At 49.4% G+C, this 19431-nt stretch overlaps 1 protein-coding gene across 2 annotated transcripts in view; it reads left to right on the top strand.

Moving 5' to 3' along the window:
* LOC140388259 (protein SSUH2 homolog) overlaps positions 1-19431 on the top strand; it is a 143460-nt gene that overhangs the window by 42176 nt on the left and 81853 nt on the right. For both annotated transcript variants that reach the window (XM_072472117.1, XM_072472116.1), the window contains exons 2-3: positions 13000-13104; positions 16777-16855. In XM_072472117.1, the coding sequence (XP_072328218.1) occupies positions 13023-13104; positions 16777-16855 (161 nt within the window). In that variant the 5' untranslated portion in view covers positions 13000-13022. The remainder of the gene's footprint in view (positions 1-12999; positions 13105-16776; positions 16856-19431) is intronic.

Below are 19431 nucleotides of genomic sequence, written 5' to 3'. Positions count from 1 at the left end.
CACATCCTCCAGCAATGTGGAGGCCGGCTCCACCGGGAAGCTCTGTGTCTCCTTTCTGGCAAAATCTCGAACCTGCATGTATCTAAACATTTCCCCCTGCTCCAGCCCATACTTCGTTTCCAGCTCCTTCAATCCTGCAAACCGACCCCTAAGAAACAAATCTTTCAGTGTCTTAATCCCCTTCTCCCATTTCCGAAAATTTCCATCTCACCTCCCTGGCTCAAATCTGTGGTTCCCCCGAATCGGCATTTCCCTTGACCCTGCCCCCAACGCGAAGTGTTGGCGAAACTGCCTCCAAATTAGGAAATTAGGTCTGAGGAATTGGATGATCTCCTACGGAACTGCTTAGAGTCAGTGGACTGGTCAATATTTAAAAACTCTGTGACCAGCCTGAACGAGTACGCCACTACAGTAACTGACTTCATTAGTAAGTGTGTAGAAGACTGTGTGTCAAAGAAGCAAATCCGCGTGTTTCCCAACCGGAAAACCTGGATGAACAGGGGGATCCACTGCTTGCTGAAGTCTAAGTCTGAGGCGTTCAAGTCAGGCGACCCTGACCTCTACAAGAAAGCCAGATATGATCTAAAGAAATCCATCAAAGATGCCAAAAGACAGCACCGGACCAAGCTCGAGTCCCAGGCTAGCCACACGGACCCCCGCCGTCTATGGCAAGGTCTGCAAGACATAATGGGCTACAAGATGAAGGCATGTAAAATCACCGGCTCCAACACACCACTCCCTGATGAGCTCAACGCATTCTATGCCCGCTTTGAGAAAGAGGTCAGGGAGAGCACGCCCTCCACCCCAAAAGCCTCGGATGATCTTGTGTCAGAGCAGCCTTCTCGAAGGTCAACCCACGGAAAGCCACTGGCCCGGATAGGGTACCCGGACGAGCACTCGGGTCTTGCGCGGATCAGCTGGCGGAGGTCATCGCAGACATCTTCAACCTCTCTTTACAACAATCTGAGGTCCCTATCTGCTTCAAGAAGACGACCATCATCCCTGTACCAAAAAAAGGTCAAGCAGCATGCCTTAATGACTATCGGCCAGTCGCTCTGACATCCATCATCATGAAGTGCTTCGAAAGGTTAGTCACGGCATGAATCAACTCCAGCCTCGCGGATTGCCTTGATCCACTACAGTCCGCCTACCGCTGCAACAGGCCCTGCACTCTACTCTGGAACACCTAGATAACAAAGACACCTATGTCAGACTCCTATTTATCAACTACAGCTCAACCTTCAACACCATCATTCCGACAAAACTCATCTCCAAACTCCGTGGCCTTGGCCTTGGCTCCTCCCTCTGCGACTGGATCCTGAACTTTCTAACCCACAGGCCACAATCAGTAAGGATAGGCAACAACACCTCCACGATCATCCTCAACACCGGTGCCCCACAAGGCTGTGTCCTCAGCCCACTACTATACTCCTTATACACCTATGACTGTGTGGCCAAATTCCCCTCCAACTCGATTTTCAAATTTGCTGATGACACCACCGTAGTGGGTCGGATTTCAAACAATGACGAGACAGAGTACAGGAATGAGACAGAGAATCTGGTGAACTGGTGCGACGACAATAATCTCTCCCTCAATGTCAACAAACGAAGGAGATTGTCATCGACTTCAGGAAGCGTAGTGGAGAACATTCCCCTGTCTATATCAATGGGAACGAAGTAGAAAGGGTCGAGAGCTTCAAGTTTTTAGGTGTACAGATCACCAACAACCTGTCCTGGTTCCCCCATGCTGATAATATAGTTAAGAAAGCCCACCTACGACTCTACTTTCTCAGAAGACTAAGGAAATTTGGCATATCAGCTACGACCCTCACCAACTTCTACAGATGCACCATAGAAAGCATTCTTTCTGGTTGTATCACAGCTTGGTATGGAGCCTGCTCTGCCCAAGACCGCAGGAAACTACAAAAGGTTGTGAACGTAGCCCAGTCCATCACGCAAACCAGCCTCCCATCCATTCACTCTATCTATAATTCCCGCTGCCTCAGAAAGGCAGCCAGCATAATTAAGGACCCCACGCACCCCGGACATACTCTCTTCCACCTTCTTCCATCAGGAAAAAGATACCAAAGTTTGACGTCTCGCACCAACCGACTCAAGAACAGCTTCTTCCCTACTGCCATCAGACTTTTGAATGGACCTACCTCGTATTAAGTTGATCTTTTCTCTACACCTTGCTATAACTGTAACATTATATTCTGCAGTCTCTCCTTCTTTCCCTATGTACGGTATGCATTGTTTGTACAGCATGCAAGAAACAATACTTTTCACTGTGTACTAATACATGTGACAATAATAAATCAAATCAAATCAAATCAAATTTTCAATGAAGCTATTATTACCGGACTCCCTGAGTATTTCCCCGGGGCCATCGGGAGTGGCGCTGTCGCTAGCGCCTTCAATCCCGACCCCCTGTACAAACTCTCCTCCATTCTGACCCACTGGGAATCGACCCCTCTGACCCAGCTCCGCAACTTCTCCACATTCGCCACCCAGTAGCAATACATCAGGTTCGGAAGACCCAAACCCCCTGCCTACCTTCCCCTCTGTAGCAGCACCTTTCTAACTCTGGCCACCTTCCCTCCCCATATGAACGAAGTAATCCTTCCCTCAATCTCTCTGAAAAAAGCCTTTGGCAGGAAAATTGAAAGGCATTGAAAAATAAACCGAAATCGCGGCAACACGTTCATTTTAACCGCCTGTACCCGACCCGCCAGTGACAGAGGGAGACCATCCCACCTTGCCAGATCAGCTTTCACTCGCCCCACCAAACTAGAAATGTTGCAGCTGCGGAGCCCCCCCACTCCCAGGCAACCTGCACCCCCAGGTACCTAAAGTGAGTCCCTGCCCTACGGAACGGCAGCCCCCCCCCCACCCCCCGGCCAAGACACCACAAAATATTCACTCTTGTCTAGTTTCAGCTTGTACCCCGAGAAAAACCGTAACACTCGAAGTAGCTCCAATATTCCCCCTATCGACACACTCGGTTCCAGCACGTATAACAGCAAGTCATCCGCATATAAGGACACCCTATGCTCTATCCCGCGCCCCCCCCCCCCACCCCATCCCCCCACTATTCCTTTCCATACCCCTGAACTTCTTAATGCGATGGCCAACGGCTCGATCGCGAGTGCAAACAGCAGGGGGGACATAGGACATCCCTGCCTCGTCCCACGGTGGAGAGAAAAGTATCTCGAGCTGATGTTGTTTGTGCGGACTCTCGCCCTCGGCTCCTTATATAGTAGCTTTACACAGTTCACAAATATTGGTCCAATCCCAAACCGCTCCAGAACTGCCATCAAGTACCCCCATTCTACCCGGTCAAACGCCTTCTCAGCGTCCAATGCCACAACCACCTCTGTTTCCTTCCCCTCTGCCGGTGCCATCACGACGTTCAATACCCTTCTAACGTTTGAAAAGAGCCGCCTGCCTCTCACAAACCCCGTCTGATCCTCACCTATCACCTTTGGGAGGCACTCCTCCAGCCTACCCGCCAGTACCTTCGCCAATACTTTTACGTCCACATTCAGAAGTGATATGGGCCTATACGACCCACACTCCGTCGAATCCTTATCTTTTTTTAGCAACAGGGAAATCGATGCCTGCACCAAAGTTTGTGGCAACATCCCCTTCCCTATCGCCTCTTCAAACATCCCCACCATCAGGGGTGCCAGCTTATCCTTGAATTTTTTATAATATTCCACCGGAAACCCATCCGGCCCTGCCACCTTCCCCGACTGCATCCTCCCAGTCGCATCCTTTATCTCCTGCTCCACTCTCGCTCCTTCTAGTGCAGCCCTGTTCCCCTCTCCTAACCTCGGGTACTCCAATCCATCCAGAAATTCCTGCATCTCCCAGTCTCCCCAGGTGGCTCTGACCTGTACAACCTCTCATAAAGTTCCTCAAAGACCTTGTTAATCAGATCCGGAGCCACCAGCACTTCCCTGCCCTGTCCCTTGATGCACTATCAATTACCACAAAGACGAGAGTAGTGGAATAATGGAGGCTTTATTGAGCAAAGACGTTGTGCCTCCTGTAGCTGCCACCAGAATGGCTGCAGCACCGGCGAGCGCACACATTTATACACCGCCTACTGGGCGGACCCAGCAGGCAGGAATTTACCCATGTACCTCTAGTATATGTGTCTTACCGTAATACATATAATACAGCTAGTGGTGACTACCACATTCACCCCCTGTTAAAAAAGAGTCCGGCGGGGGTGGTGGAACAAAAAATTACAAATTCAGTCTGTCGGGGGCCTTGATCCTCCTCTGTGATTGCCTCAGTCCTGGTGGTGATGTGGGCGCTGACTTGGTCACCTGTGACTCCGGGAGCGTATTGTTCTCGTCACCCCTGAGTGGAACCAGTGGGAGGACAAAGAACAAAGAACAAAGAAAAGTACAGCACAGGAACAGGCCCTTCGGCCCTCCAAGCCCGTGCCAATGCTGCCCGACTAAACTACAATCTTCTACACTTCCTGGGTCCGTATCCCTCTATTCCCATCCTATTCATGTATTTGTCAAGATGCCCCTTAAATGTCACTATCGTCCCTGCTTCCACCACCTCCTCCGGTAGCGGGTTCCAGGCACCCACTACCCTCTGCATAAAAAACTTGCCTCGTACATCTACTCTAAACCTTGCCCCTCGCACCTTAAACCTATGCCCCCTGGTAATTGACCGCTCTATCCTGGGGAAAAGCCTCTGACTATCCACTCTGTCTATGCCCCTCATAATTTTGTAGACCTCTATCAGGTCTCCCCTCAACCTCCGTCGTTCCAGTGAGAACAAACCGAGTTTATTCAACCGCTCCTCATAGCTAAGACGGATCCTCCTGGGGTGGGGGCTGCGGTGAGGTTCGCTGGGGGGGGGGGGGGGGGGGTGAGTGGCGCAGGGGTGAATGAGGCAACCGGAGGGGGGGGGGGGTGGGGGGATGTTGGGTCGTGGGCCGTGGGTTGGGGATCCCGGAGGGAGACTGTGTCCTGGCGCCCGTCAGGGTGCGCCACGTAGGCGCACTGTGGGTTTGCATGTAGGAGGGGGACCCTTTCGAGCAAAGGATCCAACTTATGGGTCCGCACATGTTAGCGAAGGAGGACGGGTCCAGGAACTGTCAGCCATGTTGGGAGCGAGACCCCAGAGGTGGACCTCCTGGGGAAGGCAAAGAGACGTTCATGGGGTGTTTCGTTAGTTGCAGTGCAGAGGAGCGATCGGATGGAGTGGAGCGCGTCGGGGAGGACCTCCTGCCAGCGGGAGACTAGGAGATTTTTAGACTGTAGTGCCAGCAGGACGGCCTTCCAGACCGTCCCATTCTCCCTCTCCACCTGCCCGTTTCCCGGGGGGTTGTAGCTTGTCGTCCTGCTCGAGGCAATGCCCTTGCTGAGCAGGAACTGACGCAGCTCATCACTCATAAAGGAGGATCCCCGATCGCTGTGGATGTAGGTGGGGAAACCGAACAGAGTGAAGATACTGTGGAGGGCTTCAATTACCGTGGCAGAAGCCATATCGGGGCATGGGATAGAGAAAGGGAACGGGGAGTACTCATTTCCACGTTCAGAAAGTACGTGTTGTAGTCGGTGGAGGGGAGGGGCCCTTTTAAGTCCATGCTGATGCGCTCAAAGGGGCGGGAGGCCTTCACCAGGTGCGTTCGATCTGGCCGGTAGAAGTGCGGCTTGCACTCTGTGCAGACCTGGCAGTCTCTGGTGACAGTCCTGACCTCCTCAACGGAATAGGGCAGGTTGCGGGCCTTGATGAAATGAAAGAATCGGGTGACCCCCGGGTGGCAGAGGCCATAGTGGAGAGCCCGGAGTCGGTCCACTTGTGCGCTGGCACATGTACCGGGGGATAGGGCGTCAGGGGGCTCGTTGAGCTTCCTGGGGCGATACGAAATCTCGTAATTCTCCACCTCAAGATCTTATCGGTTTTGATCTTGCCCCGCTCTGTATTATTGAACATGAATGCAACCGACCATTGGTCAGTGAGGAGAGTGAATCTCCTGCCGGCCAAGTAATGCCTCCAATGCCGCACAGCTTCCACAGTGGCTTGGGCCTCCTTTTTGACAGAGGAGTGCCGAATTTCGGAGGCATGGAGGGTGCGGGAAAAGAAGGCCACGGGCCTGCCCGCCTGGTTGAGGGTGGTGGCCAGAGCTACGTCCGATGTATCGCTCTTGACCTGCAAGGGGAGGGACTCGTCGACCACATGCACCGTGGCCTTGGCGATGTCTGCCTTGATACGGTGGGTCCCTCTGTGTAAACACACACTGAGAGTGGGTCTCTGTGTAAACACATACTGAGAGTGGGACTCTCTGTGTAAACACACACAGCGAGTGGGGCTCTCTGTGAAAACACACACTGAGAGTGGGGCTCGGTGTAAATGCACACTGAGAGTGGGTCTGTCTGTGTAAACACACACTGAGAGTGGGTCTCTCTGTGTAAACACACACTGAGAGTGGGTCTCTCTGTGTAAACACACACTGAGAGTGGGTCTCTCTGTGTGAACACACACTCAGAGTGGGGCTCGGTGTAAATGCACACTGAGTGGGGCTCTCTGTGTAAACACACACAGAGAGTGGCTCTCTGTGTAAACACACACTGAGAGTGTGTCTCTGTGTAAACATGATGTGGAGATGCCGGCGTTGGACTGGGGTGAGCACAGTACGAAGTCTTTCAACACCAGGTTAAAGTCCAACTGGTTTGTTTCAATGTCACTAGCTTTCGGAGTGCTGCTCCTTCCTCAGGTGAATGAAGAGGTATGTTCCAGAAACACATATACAGACAAATTCAAAGATGCCAAACAATGCTTCGAATGCGACCATTAGCAGGTGATTAAATCTTTACAGATCCAGAGATTGGGTAACCCCAGGTTAAAGAGGTGTGAATTGTATCAACAACAAACATACAAAGAACAAAGAACAAAGAAATGTACAGCACAGGAACAGGCCCTTCGGCCCTCCAAGCCCGTGCCGACCATGCTGCCCGACTAAACTACAATCTGCTACACTTCCTGGGTCCGTATCCCTCTATTCCCATCCTATTCATGTATTTGTCAAGATGCCCCTTAAATGTCACTATCGTCCCTGCTTCCACCACCTCCTCCGGTAGCGAGTTCCAGGCACCCACTACCCTCTGCATAAAAAACTTGCCTCGTACATCTACTCTAAACCTTGCCCCCTAGTAATTGACCCCTCTACCCTGGGGAAAAGCCTCTGACTATCCACTCTGTCTATGCCCCTCATAATTTTGTAGACCTCTATCAGGTCTCCCCTCAACCTCCTTCGTTCCAGTGAGAACAAACCGAGTTTATTCAACCGCTCCTCATAGCTAATGCCCTCCATACCAGGCAACATTCTGGTAAATCTCTTCTGCACCCTCTCTAAAGCCGCCACATCCTTCTGGTAGTGTGGCAACCAGAATTGAACACTATACTCCAAGTGTGGCCTAACTAAGATTCTATACAGCTGCAACATGACTTGCCAATTCTTATACTCAATGCCCCGGCCAACGAAGGCAAGCATGCCGTATGCCTTCTTGACTACCCTCTCCACCTGTGTTGCCCCTTTCAATGACCTGTGGACCTGTACTCATAGATCTCTTTGACTTTCAATACTCTTGAGGGTTCTACCATTCACTGTATATTCCCTACCTGCATTAGACCTTCCAAAATGCATTACCTCACATTTGTCCGGATTAAACTCCATCTGCCATCTCTCCACCCAAGTCTCCAAACAATCTAAATCCTGCTGTATCCTCTGACAGTCCTCATCGCTATCCGCAATTCCACCAACCTTTGTGTTGTCTGCAAACTTACTAATCAGACCAGTTACATTTTCCTCCAAATCATTTATATATACTACAAAGAGCAAAGGTCCCAGCACTGATCCCTGTGGAACACCACTGGTCACAGCCCTCCAATTAGAAAAGCATCCTTCCATTGCTACTCTCTGCCTTCTATGAACTAGCCAGTTCTGTATCCACCTTGCCAGCTCACCCCTGATCCCGTGTGACTTCACCTTTTGTACTAGTCTACCATGAGGGACCTTGTCAAAGGCCTTACTGAAGTCCATATAGACAACATCCACTGCCCTACCTGCATCAACCACCTTAGTGACCTCCTCGAAAAACTCTATCAAGTTAGTGAGACACGACCTCACTGCCCTCTGAGGTGTCCTCCCGCAGTACAGCTGTGATATTCTCCCGAACCAGTAGCGCAACTCCGCCTCCCCTTTTACATCCCCCTCTATCCCGCCTGAAACATCTAAATCCTGGAATGTTTAGCTGCCAATCCTGCCCTTCCCTCAACCAGGTCTCTGTAATGGCAACAACATCATAGTTCCAAGTACTAATCCAAGCTCTAAGTTCATCTGCCTTACCCGTAATACTTCTTGCATTAAAACATATGCACTTCAGGCCACCAGACCCGCTATGTTCAGCAACTTCTCCCTGTCTGCTCTGCCTCAGAGCCCCACTGTCCCTATTCCCTAGTTCTCCCTCAATGCTCTCACCTTCTGACCTACTGCTCCCGTGCCCACCCCCCTGCCATACTAGTTTAAACCCTCCCGTGTGACACTAGAAAACCTCGCGGCCAGGATATTTATGCCTCTCCGGTTTAGATGCAACCCGTCCTTCTATAGGTCACACCTGCCCCGGAAGAGCTCCCAGTGGTCCAGATAACGGAAACCCTCCCTCCTACACCAGCTGTTTAGCCACGTGTTTAGCTGCTCTATCTTCCTATTTCTAGCCTCACTGGCATGTGGCACAGGGAGTAATCCCGAGATTACAACCCTAGAGGTCCTGTCTTTTAACTTTCTGCCTAGCTCCCTGAACTCCTGCTGCAGGACCTCATGCCCCTTCCTGCCTATGTTGTTAGTACCAATATGTACAACGACCTCTGCCTGTTTGCCCTCCCCCTTCAGGATGCCCTCTACCCGTTCGGAGACATCCTGGACCTTGGCACCAGGGAGGCAACATACCATCCTGGAGTCTCTTTCACGTCCACAGAAGCGCCTATCTGTGTCCCTGACTATAGAGTCCCCTATTACTATTGCTCTTCTGCGCTTTGACCCTCCCTTCTGAACATCAGAGCCAGCCATGGTGCCACTGCTCTGGCTGCTGCTGTTTTCCCCTGATAGGCTATCCCCCCCGACAGTATCCAAAGGGGTATACCTGTTCGAGAGGGGGACAACCACAGGGGATTCCTGCACTGACTGCCTGCCCTTTCTGGTGGTCACCCATTTCTCTGCCTGCACCTTGGGTGTGACCACATTTACATAACTGCGATCTATGATGCTTTCCGCCACCTGCATGCTCCTAAGTGCATTCAATTGCTGCTCCAACCGAACCATGCGGTCTGTGAGGCGCTCCAGTTGGGTGCACTTTCAGCAGATGAAGCCATCCGGGACGCTGGAAGCCTCCCGGACTTGCCACATCTCACAGTCAGAGCACTGCACCCCTCTAACTGACATTGCGTCAATTAATTAAAAAATTTTTAAAAATTAAAAAAAATTTTTTTTAATATATATTTTTTTAAATTTCAAAGTTACTGTTAACTATCTGTTTCCTAGCACTAGATTTCTAATAGAAATGCGAACGCTAAATATAGTACTCTCCGATCTCTGGCTTAGATACCCCTCTAAATTATAATTAAGTAATTATGTTTAATTAGTTCCCAATGCTTAATTTTTTTAATTTAGTGTAGATTCCCAACCAGGCACTCAGGCCACAGCTTTTCTGTGATGTCACTTCAGTTTCCCCCCCGACACACACAATTTGAAAAAGGTATAAAAGTAAAAATGAGTAAAAATCACTTACTTACCTTCTTACCTTCTGAGTGTCTTAGATGTTCTCAGGTTCTCTCCCTGACAGAGACTGCTCCTCCACCTCCGAACCTTGACCTGCACAATGCTAATAATATAATTATAATAATAATATAATATGGCACTTACCTCACACCAATGGGTCTTATTATTAGGTTAGAGGAGGAAGGCGGGTGGGAGACACTACACGTGTAGTGTCTCGGGTTTCCTCTCCACCAGAATTTATTGGTTGGGGGGGGTCTTCCCAGAAGTCCGCGGGTCGAAAAAAAAAAGAAAAAACAGAAAAGAAGTGTTTTTTTAAAAGGATAAACTTACCTCCCAGAAATCACTTGCGCACCGCTCCCGCTGAAGTCGACTGGCCTGTTCCTGTGAAGGTAAGTGTTTTTAAAGGATAAACTTACCTCCCAGAAATCACTTGCACACCGCTCCCGCTGAAATCGACTGGCCTGTTCCTGTGAAGGTAAGTGTTTTTCAAGGATAAACTTACCTCCCAGAAATCACTTGCGCACCGCTCCCGCTGAAATGCGTGGGAGGGGGTACGCGTCGAGCTGCGTGTACCGATTGATGGTCTGACTGTAGTCAATGACCATCCTATGCTTCTCCCCAGTCTTTACTACTACCACTTGGGCTCTCCAGGGGCTGTTGCTGGCCTCAATGATGCCATCCCGCAGAAGCCGTTGGACCTCCGACCTGATGAAGGTCCTGTCCTGGGCACTGTACCGTCTGCTCCTGGTGGCGAAGTGTTTGCAATCCGGGATGAGGTTCGCAAACAAGGAAGGTGGATCAACCTTAAGGGTCGTGAGGCCGCATATGGTGAGGGATCCGCCGAATTTTAAGGTTACGCTTTGGAGGTGGCACTGGAAGTCCAGGCCGATTACCAGGGCAGCACAGAGGTGGGGGAGGATATAGAGCCGGAAGTTGCTAAACTCTACGCCTTGGACGGTGAGGGTCGCGATGCAGTACCCCTGGATTTCCATGGAATGAGATCCAGAGGCCAGGGAGATTTTCTGGGTAATGGGGTGTACCGCGAGGGAGCAGCGCCTTAACGTCGTGGGGTGGATGAAGCTCTCTGTGCTCATGCAGTCAAAAAGGCAGGACGTTTTGTGCCCATCGATTTTCACCGTTGTTGTTGCGAACGCAAGGTTGCGGGGCCGGGACTGGTCCAGGGTGATCGAGGCGATCTGCGGCAGATGCTGGGAAGCCCCGGGCTGGTAAGCGGTGGTGGAGGTAGCGGCACACGATGAACGGCCAGACGAGCTTCCGGACGAGCAGGGGTCCTGAGGCGCCGTCCAAAATGGTGCCGAAGATGGCGACGCCCATGGGGCGGACGTGGCAGCTGGCGTTAAAGATGGCGGCGCCCATGGGCCGCATGTGGCTTGCGAGGAGGAAACCCGTGGTGCCCCTGGGTCGCACGTGGGGGGGTGTAGGGACGCTGGGCCTAGAGACAGCGGTGACTGACCGGGCCTGGCACACAGAAACAAAGTGTCCCTTCTTTCCGCATCCATTGCAGGTTGCGCTCTGCGCCGGTCAGCGCTGCCGGGGGTGTTTATTTTGCCCGCACAAAGAGCATTTGGGCCCCCGGGGTTGGCTGACTGCTGCGCCGCGCAGGCTTGCGGTGAGCTGGAGTCGGCAGCTGGTGGGGCCCACAATGCCCATGAGGGTGCCGTGCGATCGGGTGCGTACGACTGGACATTACGGGAGGCCACTGTTAACGAGTTCGTGAGCTGCCTGGTTCCCACAAGATCAAGCGTACCCGCTTCCAGTAGGCACTGGCGGACGCATGCTGACCTCATGCCCGTAACGAAGGCGTCTCGGATTAAAAGTTCTGTGTGCTGGACTGCCGAAACTGCCTGGCAGTCACAGTTCCTCCCCAGGATGTGCAGGGCATGCCGGAAATCGTCCAGAGACTCACCGGGGAGTTGCTGTCTCGTGGAAAGGAGGTGCCTGGCGTATAGTTGGTTGACTGGTCGAATGTAATGTCCTTTCAGGAGCTCCATTGCTTCGGAGTAAGTGGGCGCATCCTGGATGAGAGGAAAAATGTCAGGGCTCACCCATGAATAAATTATTTGGAGCTTCTGCACGTCCGAGGGTTCCTCAGCGGATGTTCGGAGGTAGCTTTCGAAGCAGGCTAGCCAGTGGTCAAAAGCGGACGTAGCATTGGCTGCTTGAGGACTCAGCTGCAAGTGATCAGGCTTGATGCGAAGATCCATCGTTTTAAAAATCTTTGCTCAATAAATTGATGCACTAATAATTACCACAAAGACGAGTAGTGGAATAATCGAGGCTTTATTGAGCAAAGATGTTGTGCCTCCTGTAGCTGCTACCAAAATGGCTGCAGCACCGGCGAGCACACTCATTCCCGTAACAGCCTCCCCGAACAGGCGCCGGAATGTGGCGACTAGGGGCTTTTCACAATAACTTCATTTGAAGCCTACTTGTGACAATAAGCGATTTTCATTTCATTTTTCATTTTCATTTATACGCCGCCTACTGGGCAGAGCCAGCAGGCAGGGATTTATCCATGTACCTCTAGTATATGTGTCTTACCGTAATACATATAATACAGCTAGTGGTGACTACCACATCCCTCACCTGAACAATTTCCCTTACTGCTGCCTCCCTCCGGAGCTGACCTGCTAACATACTTATCTCCATGCTCGTAAACTGCATCCCTGGTTCGTCTCAGTTGGCGCACCGCCTTCCTAGTAGATAGGCGGTCAAAGCTCGCCTGTAGTTCCTTCCTCTTTTCGAACTTCGCCGGGTCCCCATCTTCTGCATAACTCTTATGTACCTCCAACATCTCGTCTATTACCCTCTGCCACTCCAACCTCTCTTCTTTGTCCACCCTGGCCTTAAACGAGATGAGAATGTTGTATGCTCACTATTTCTCACAAAGAGGTTTTGTGATTTTTATGGCTGAACATTAATTGTTTATTGATAACACATAACTATATATAGATGCAAGGTGTAGTCCAAGCTATGAGCTAACTCCATGCTTGTTTCTACACAGGTCTCTGTCCAGCTCACAACTGGCTCTAGTCTCAGGTCATGTGTCTCTTTACCTCATACTGTGGATGGCAGTGATTCCCAGTTCCACTTTAGCCCTTGCTTTGTCAGATACCCTTGTACAACAGAGAACATGCCTGAATCTAAGCCAAATGTTCTATTTCACACAGGGTCAGCACACGGAAATCCTCCGATGGCAACTCTGGGCCCATCTGCTCCACCGGCGAGCATGCTGGATAAAGTGGCTGGCTATGAATCAATACCCACGGGCGGTGGTAAGTGAAGCATTGCAGTTGAAGGATTGATGCAGTTTAATCACATGGTGTCATGCAAATCTGATCCACTGTACCAACCCAAATTAATGTTAATATATCTAATCCGATTTCATTGAGATAGTTTACATTTAGAATAACAGATATTACTTTTGTGAAGGTCTTGGAGAGGGTTCAGAGGAGATTTATCAGAATTATATCAGGGATGAGGGACTTCAGTTATGCAGAGAGTAAAGAAGCTGACAGTGCTCTCCTTCGAGCCAAGATGATCACAGGGAGATTTATAATAGAGTTGTTCAAAATTATAGAGGGTTTTGATGGAGCAAATAAGAAAAGGCTATTACCAGTGATTGGTAACCAGAGGACAGAGACTTAAGGTAATCAGTGAAAGAACCAGAGGAAGATATTTTTATACAGCGCGTTGTTAGGGAACACCTTGTCTCGAAGGCAGATTCAACAGTAATGTTCGGTCGAGAATTGGATAGTACTTGAAAAGGAAAGAATTGCAGAGAAACGTGGAAAGAGCAGGAAGTTGAGACAAATTGGAGCTTCTTCAAAGAGCTAGCACATCCACAATGGGCTGAATGGTCTTCATCGCTGCTGGATGCTTGTAGGACGAGATAACCAAAGAGTAGGAAAGTAAAATATTTGACTTCCAGTTTGTTCTAGGCAGCCGGTCTCAACAAGAACAACAATAGGGCCCTTCATCTGACCTCAGCATACCGTGATGGGGAGGTGTAGCATTGGGTCCACAAACTGATCAGGATTCCCGCTCCATGACATTTTCCTGTGAACCTACGTGAAAGTGCACATGTGGATAAATTGGTCAGGATAGAATAGAGTGCAGTTAACAAACAAAGAACAAAGAAATGTACAGCACAGGAACAGGCCCTTCGGCCCTCCAAGCCCGTGCCGACCATGCTGCCCGACTAAACTACAATCTTCTACACTTCCTGGGTCCGTATCCCTCTATTCCCATCCTATTCATGTATTTGTCAAGATGCCCCTTAAATGTCACTATCGTCCCTGCTTCCACCACCTCCTCCGGTATCGAGTTCCAGGCACCCACTACCCTCTGCGTAAAAGATTTGCCTCGTACATCTACTCTAAACCTTGCCCCTCTCACCTTAAACCTATGCCCCCTAGTAATTGACCCCCCTACCCTAGGGAAAAGCCTCTGACTATCCACTCTGTCTATGCCCCTCATAGTTTTGTAGACCTCTATCAGGTCTCCCCTCAACCTCCTTCGTTCCAGTGAGAACAAACCGAGTTTATTCAACCGCTCCTCATAGCTAATGCCCTCCATACCAGGCAACATTCTGGTAAATCTCTTCTGCACCCTCTCTAAAGCCTCCACATCCTTCTGGTAGTGTGGCGACCAGAATTGAACACTATACTCCAAGTGTGGCCTAACTAAGATTCTATACAGCTGCAACATGACTTGCCAATTCTTATACTCAATGCCCCGGCCAATGAAGGCAAGCATGCTGTATGCCTTCTTGACTACCTTCTCCACCTGTGTTGCCCCTTTCAATGACCTGTGGACCTGTACTCCTAGATCTCTTTGACTTTCAATACTCTTGAGGGTTCTACCATTAACTGTATATTCCCTACCTGCATTAGACCTTCCAAAATGCATTACCTCACATTTGTCCGGATTAAACTCCATCTGCCATCTCTCCGCCCAAGTCTCCAAACAATCTAAATCCTGCTGTATCCTCTGACAGTCCTCATCGCTATCCGCAATTCCACCAACCTTTGTGTTGTCTGCAAACTTACTAATCTGACCAGTTACATTTTCCTCCAAATCATTTATATATACTACAAAGAGAAAAGGTCCCAGCACTGATCCCTGTGGAACACCACTGGTCACAGCCCTCCAATTAGAAAAGCATCCTTCCATTGCTACTCTCTGCCTTCTATGACCTAGCCAGTTCTGTATCCACCTTGCCAGCTCACCCCTGATCCCGTGTGACTTCACCTTTTGTACTAGTCTACCATGAGGGACCTTGTCAAAGGTCTTACTGAAGTCCATATAGACAACATCCACTGCCCTACCTGCATCAATCATCTTAGTGACCTCCTCGAAAAACTCTATCAAGTTAGTGAGACACGACCTTCCCTTCACAAAACCATGCTGCCTCTCACTAATACGTCCATTTGCTTCCAAATGGGAGTAGATCCTGTCGCGAAGAATTCTCTCCAGTAATTTCCCTACCACTGAAGTAAGGCTCACCGGCCTGTAGTTCCCGGGATTATCCTTGCTACCCTTCTTAAACAGAGGAACAACATTGGCTATTCTCCAGTCCTCCTGGACATCCCCTGAAGATCATTCCCTGAAGATTAGCCATCAATCACTGTCAAAACTTCATATGTAACTAATTACCACTGTGATGAGTCTCTGAGAACATTCACAATCATCGAACTGTACCCAGCAAGGAATTATTGCCTTCATTATATCAGTGTAATCAATATTTCTTTGCCCAGAATCCAACCTTGAAGCCCTGCGCATAGTGGTCTAAAAAAATGAATCCCCATTTTTCTCACATCAAAGTAAAACCAACAGACTAAATAAATGTCTTTGACTACAAATTGTTGACCTAATTTACATATGTATAGTGAGGGGGAGATAGTGGCACAGTGGTAATGTCACTACTAATAATCTAAAGGCTCAGATTAATGCTCCAGGATGAGGAATCAAATCTCACCTATGCTGCTGGTGGAATTTAAACTCATTCTTTCTTTAAAATCTGGAATTAAAAAGTTAGACTCAATAATGGTAACCATGAAACGATTGCTGTAAATACCCATCTAGTTTGCTAATGCCCTTTAGGGAAGGAAATCTGCCACCCTTACCTGGTCTGGCCTACATGTGACTCCAGTCCCACAGCAATGCCCTCTGAAATGGCCTAGCAAGTCATTCAGCTCATCGCCAAATAAGGATAGGTAACAAATGCTGCCCTTGCCTGCGCTACTCACATCCCATCAAAGGATAAATAAAATGAAAGGCTCAGAGTGACCTTTACCAAATTATTCCATAATTCTATTGAAGCTCACCCACAGTGGGCAAGCTGTGTTTTTACAAAGCGGGGATCAAGACTGTCGCCTGTTGTAGGTCATCACTTAAGAGGAAATCTTTCCTGCAGGAAAGATTTTGGTCAAGAATTTCAACTAAGCCGTTCCACACTCTACTGTCATAAATGTGTTGGCTGTGCGATGTAAATCCAACTTATGCAGAGAGGAGTGCCAGCAGCTTCTGGAGAAATTCCCTGCCTTGGGTTGTTGCCCTCTTTGTTGCATTTGTCATGGGTATTACTTGACATCGGTGGGTTTGTCTCCTTTTTTATACTTTTGCCAATACTTTTCTTAACTGCTTCCTTGGTTATTCCTGGCTTTGGCAATGTATTTTACAAAGGATGGTGCCGGCCATGTGACAGGTGTATTTGTGGCTAGATCATATTGGGAGGTCGTTAATTGTACCTCATGCTCCTCCATCTCGGGTTTGCTTCAGATTCAAATGCACTTTTATTGACAGGACCAAACCACTGAACATCTTATACGTAACTCCCTATAGCCCAAGATAGTAATAAATATAAAATCAACAGTGTGTACTAGATGTAATGTTGCCATGATTATGATATTGTGTATAGAGCCTTATGTCTCTATGTCCCACAGAGGAAAGATATCTGCCTCCCCCAGTTTATCCAGGACCCAGTGCGGTGGGTGGACAATCACAGCCTGTTCAACAATGGAGGTGAGTTTCTAATCTTAATGGTATAATCTGGAGTTGACCCTACTGTAGATGCTGTGACTTAAAGTGATAGATTGCACAGCATTACAGCACAGAAGCAGCTGATAGGGCCAGACCGCTCCTCCCATCCCTTTTCATCGAACTATCAGCATATTCCTTTCACTCTCATAACTTGGGAGTGATATTCCGGGGCTGATAGACCCAGGCGGGATTCCCGATGGCCCGTTGGATCGGGGGTTGACGGGCCAAATCGGGATTATCACCAGACCTCAAACCCATTGCGAGTCTCCCAGCCTGCTCCACCAACAAGATCAGGCCCCCATCCAGAGTGGGCAAGAAGCTGATTCAAACTAATTGCCATTCATTTCAATGTAATTAGCAGGTTTGAAGCAGAATGCCCCCCCCCCCAAGGATGCTTCCCCCCCTGCACCGCCAGCTGGAACTCACCTGGGAGCAAATCACAACTGGTCCCTAAGTTGGCCCTACTGTAGATGCTGTGACTTAACGGGATAGATTGCATAGCATTACAGCACTGCCACGGACACCGAGGGGGAGGAAGGGGTTGAATACCCTCTCTACACTTCCGTCCAGGGTGCCAAGGGGGGGTCCTTCAAAGGACGCTGCTAAGTTTGAGGGCGCTCAGACTGGGCTGGAGGGTCTCAGATCGTGTGTCTTTTCTGGGATAGGGGTCGTGTGGCAGGTCGTCCCTCTGCAATTTTGGAAATCATTCAACTCTCTTTCAGCATGTCATGTTGTAGTTAATAATAAGTAGGCTTACAGTAACACTGCAATGAAGTTACTGTGTAAAGTCCCGAGTCGCCACACTACGGTGCCTGTTCGGGTACACAGAGGGAGAATTCAGAATGTCCAATTCACCTAACAGCACGTCTTTCGGGACTTGTGGGAGGAAACCGGAGCACCTGGAGGAACCTACGCAGACACGGGGAGAACATGCAGCCTCCGCACAGACAGTTACCCAAGCGGGAATTCAACCTGGGTACCTGGCGTTGTGAAGCAACATTGCTAACTACTGTGCTACCGTGTTGCAGGTTAAAGGTTTTCCCTCTGATATGCTGGAACACTTTTATGTCTCCCCCAGCATGTCAACATCAAATATCTGTCAGATGAAGGTGGAAGTCTTCCCTCTGATGTGTTGGAAATCTTTGAAGTGGCTTCTTTCACAGTCAATTACATTCTCCTTTGGCTTTTTCAAACCTCTGGACATGCTGAAAAGCCTAAAAGCATTGAACTGCATTGTCTAAATCCAATTTCAAGGTCCATTACCTTTTGCAAGACACTTGATTGACACGTCCAGGCTATTTCACTGGGAGTATTAGCTTTCTTCGTTTTATAGCCTTCACGGTCCATTAAGTCTCAAGTGCTTCATCTATTGAGCAGGTATTGTTTCTAACATCAGGTTTTTTTTTAAAGAGGCTGAGATCAGAACAAAGAAGCAGTCTTTTTGAGTCTGCAAGAGTGTGTGTAAGACGCTGCATTTAAATCTTCATGGCAAGTGTGTGCCAATAAATAACCACATAAATAATCATAGCTTGCTGACGGATAATGATTTAAATTATGACAAATCACTTTCAGGGTATGAAATTACACTAACCTCACACATAAAATACATTGATCATTGATAACAATAAAAACCACTGCTGCCGCCAAATTTATATTTAAAAAATAGATTGGATTGGATTTGTTTATTGTCACGTGTACCGAGGTACAGTGAAAAGTATTTTTCTGCGAGCAGCTCAACAGATCATTAAGTACATGGGAAGAAAAGGGAATAAAAGAAAATACATAATAGGGAAACACAAGATATACAATGTAACTACATAAGCACTGGCATCGGATGAAGCATACAGGGTGTAGTGTTAATGAGGTCAGTCCAACAACGGACGAGGTGTGGACTTTTATCAAGCAAGAAAAGTTTGACTCGACCTAAAGGACAGCCACACTGGGACGTTACTCTGGTGGGGCTGTTAATTGCCGGATAGCCGGAGGGAGCGACATTATGTTGTTCCCTCTTATTTTTGTTTGTTCCCTGTTTCTTTGGCCCTGTTTTTGGCTTTTGTGGAGCTCGGCCGCAGAGGGAGGAGAGGGGCCCTACACGTAGGGCTGCTCTTCTGGCAGCTGGAGCCGTTTCTTTTTGTGGGGCCGGGTTTGCGCCCGGGGTTTGTTGTTCGTTTCGTTGGGGGGGGGGGGGGGGGGGGGGCGGAAAATGTTCTTTGGAGGCTGTTAAAGCAGTTAAGTTGGGCTTTACACAGGGAGGGAGAGGCCCGGAAAATGAGGCATCTGAATAATCGGAGACAGAGGTGGGAGCGGCAGGGGTCAGCATGGGTCAGCTGACTCCTGGAAGCGTAATGGGGGAGAGCCAGTGTCAAGCGGGTGCTTGACTTGGGGGTTTGGGATCATGGGGCTGCTGGGGGGGGGGGGGGTGGCGGGAGGGGTGCTGCTTTGCTGACAGAAAAGGAGCCAACATGGGGGAACAGAGGGAGAGTCGGGGGGGGGGCCTCCAATGGGAGGGCTCGGGTAAGTGGGGGACGCGGGCTCGTGGCTGGCCGAAAAAGGGAGAT

The sequence above is a fragment of the Scyliorhinus torazame genome, chromosome 13 (assembly GCF_047496885.1).
Source record: "Scyliorhinus torazame isolate Kashiwa2021f chromosome 13, sScyTor2.1, whole genome shotgun sequence".
Taxonomy (NCBI): domain Eukaryota; kingdom Metazoa; phylum Chordata; class Chondrichthyes; order Carcharhiniformes; family Scyliorhinidae; genus Scyliorhinus; species Scyliorhinus torazame.
This window is presented reverse-complemented; position numbering and strand designations above follow the sequence as displayed.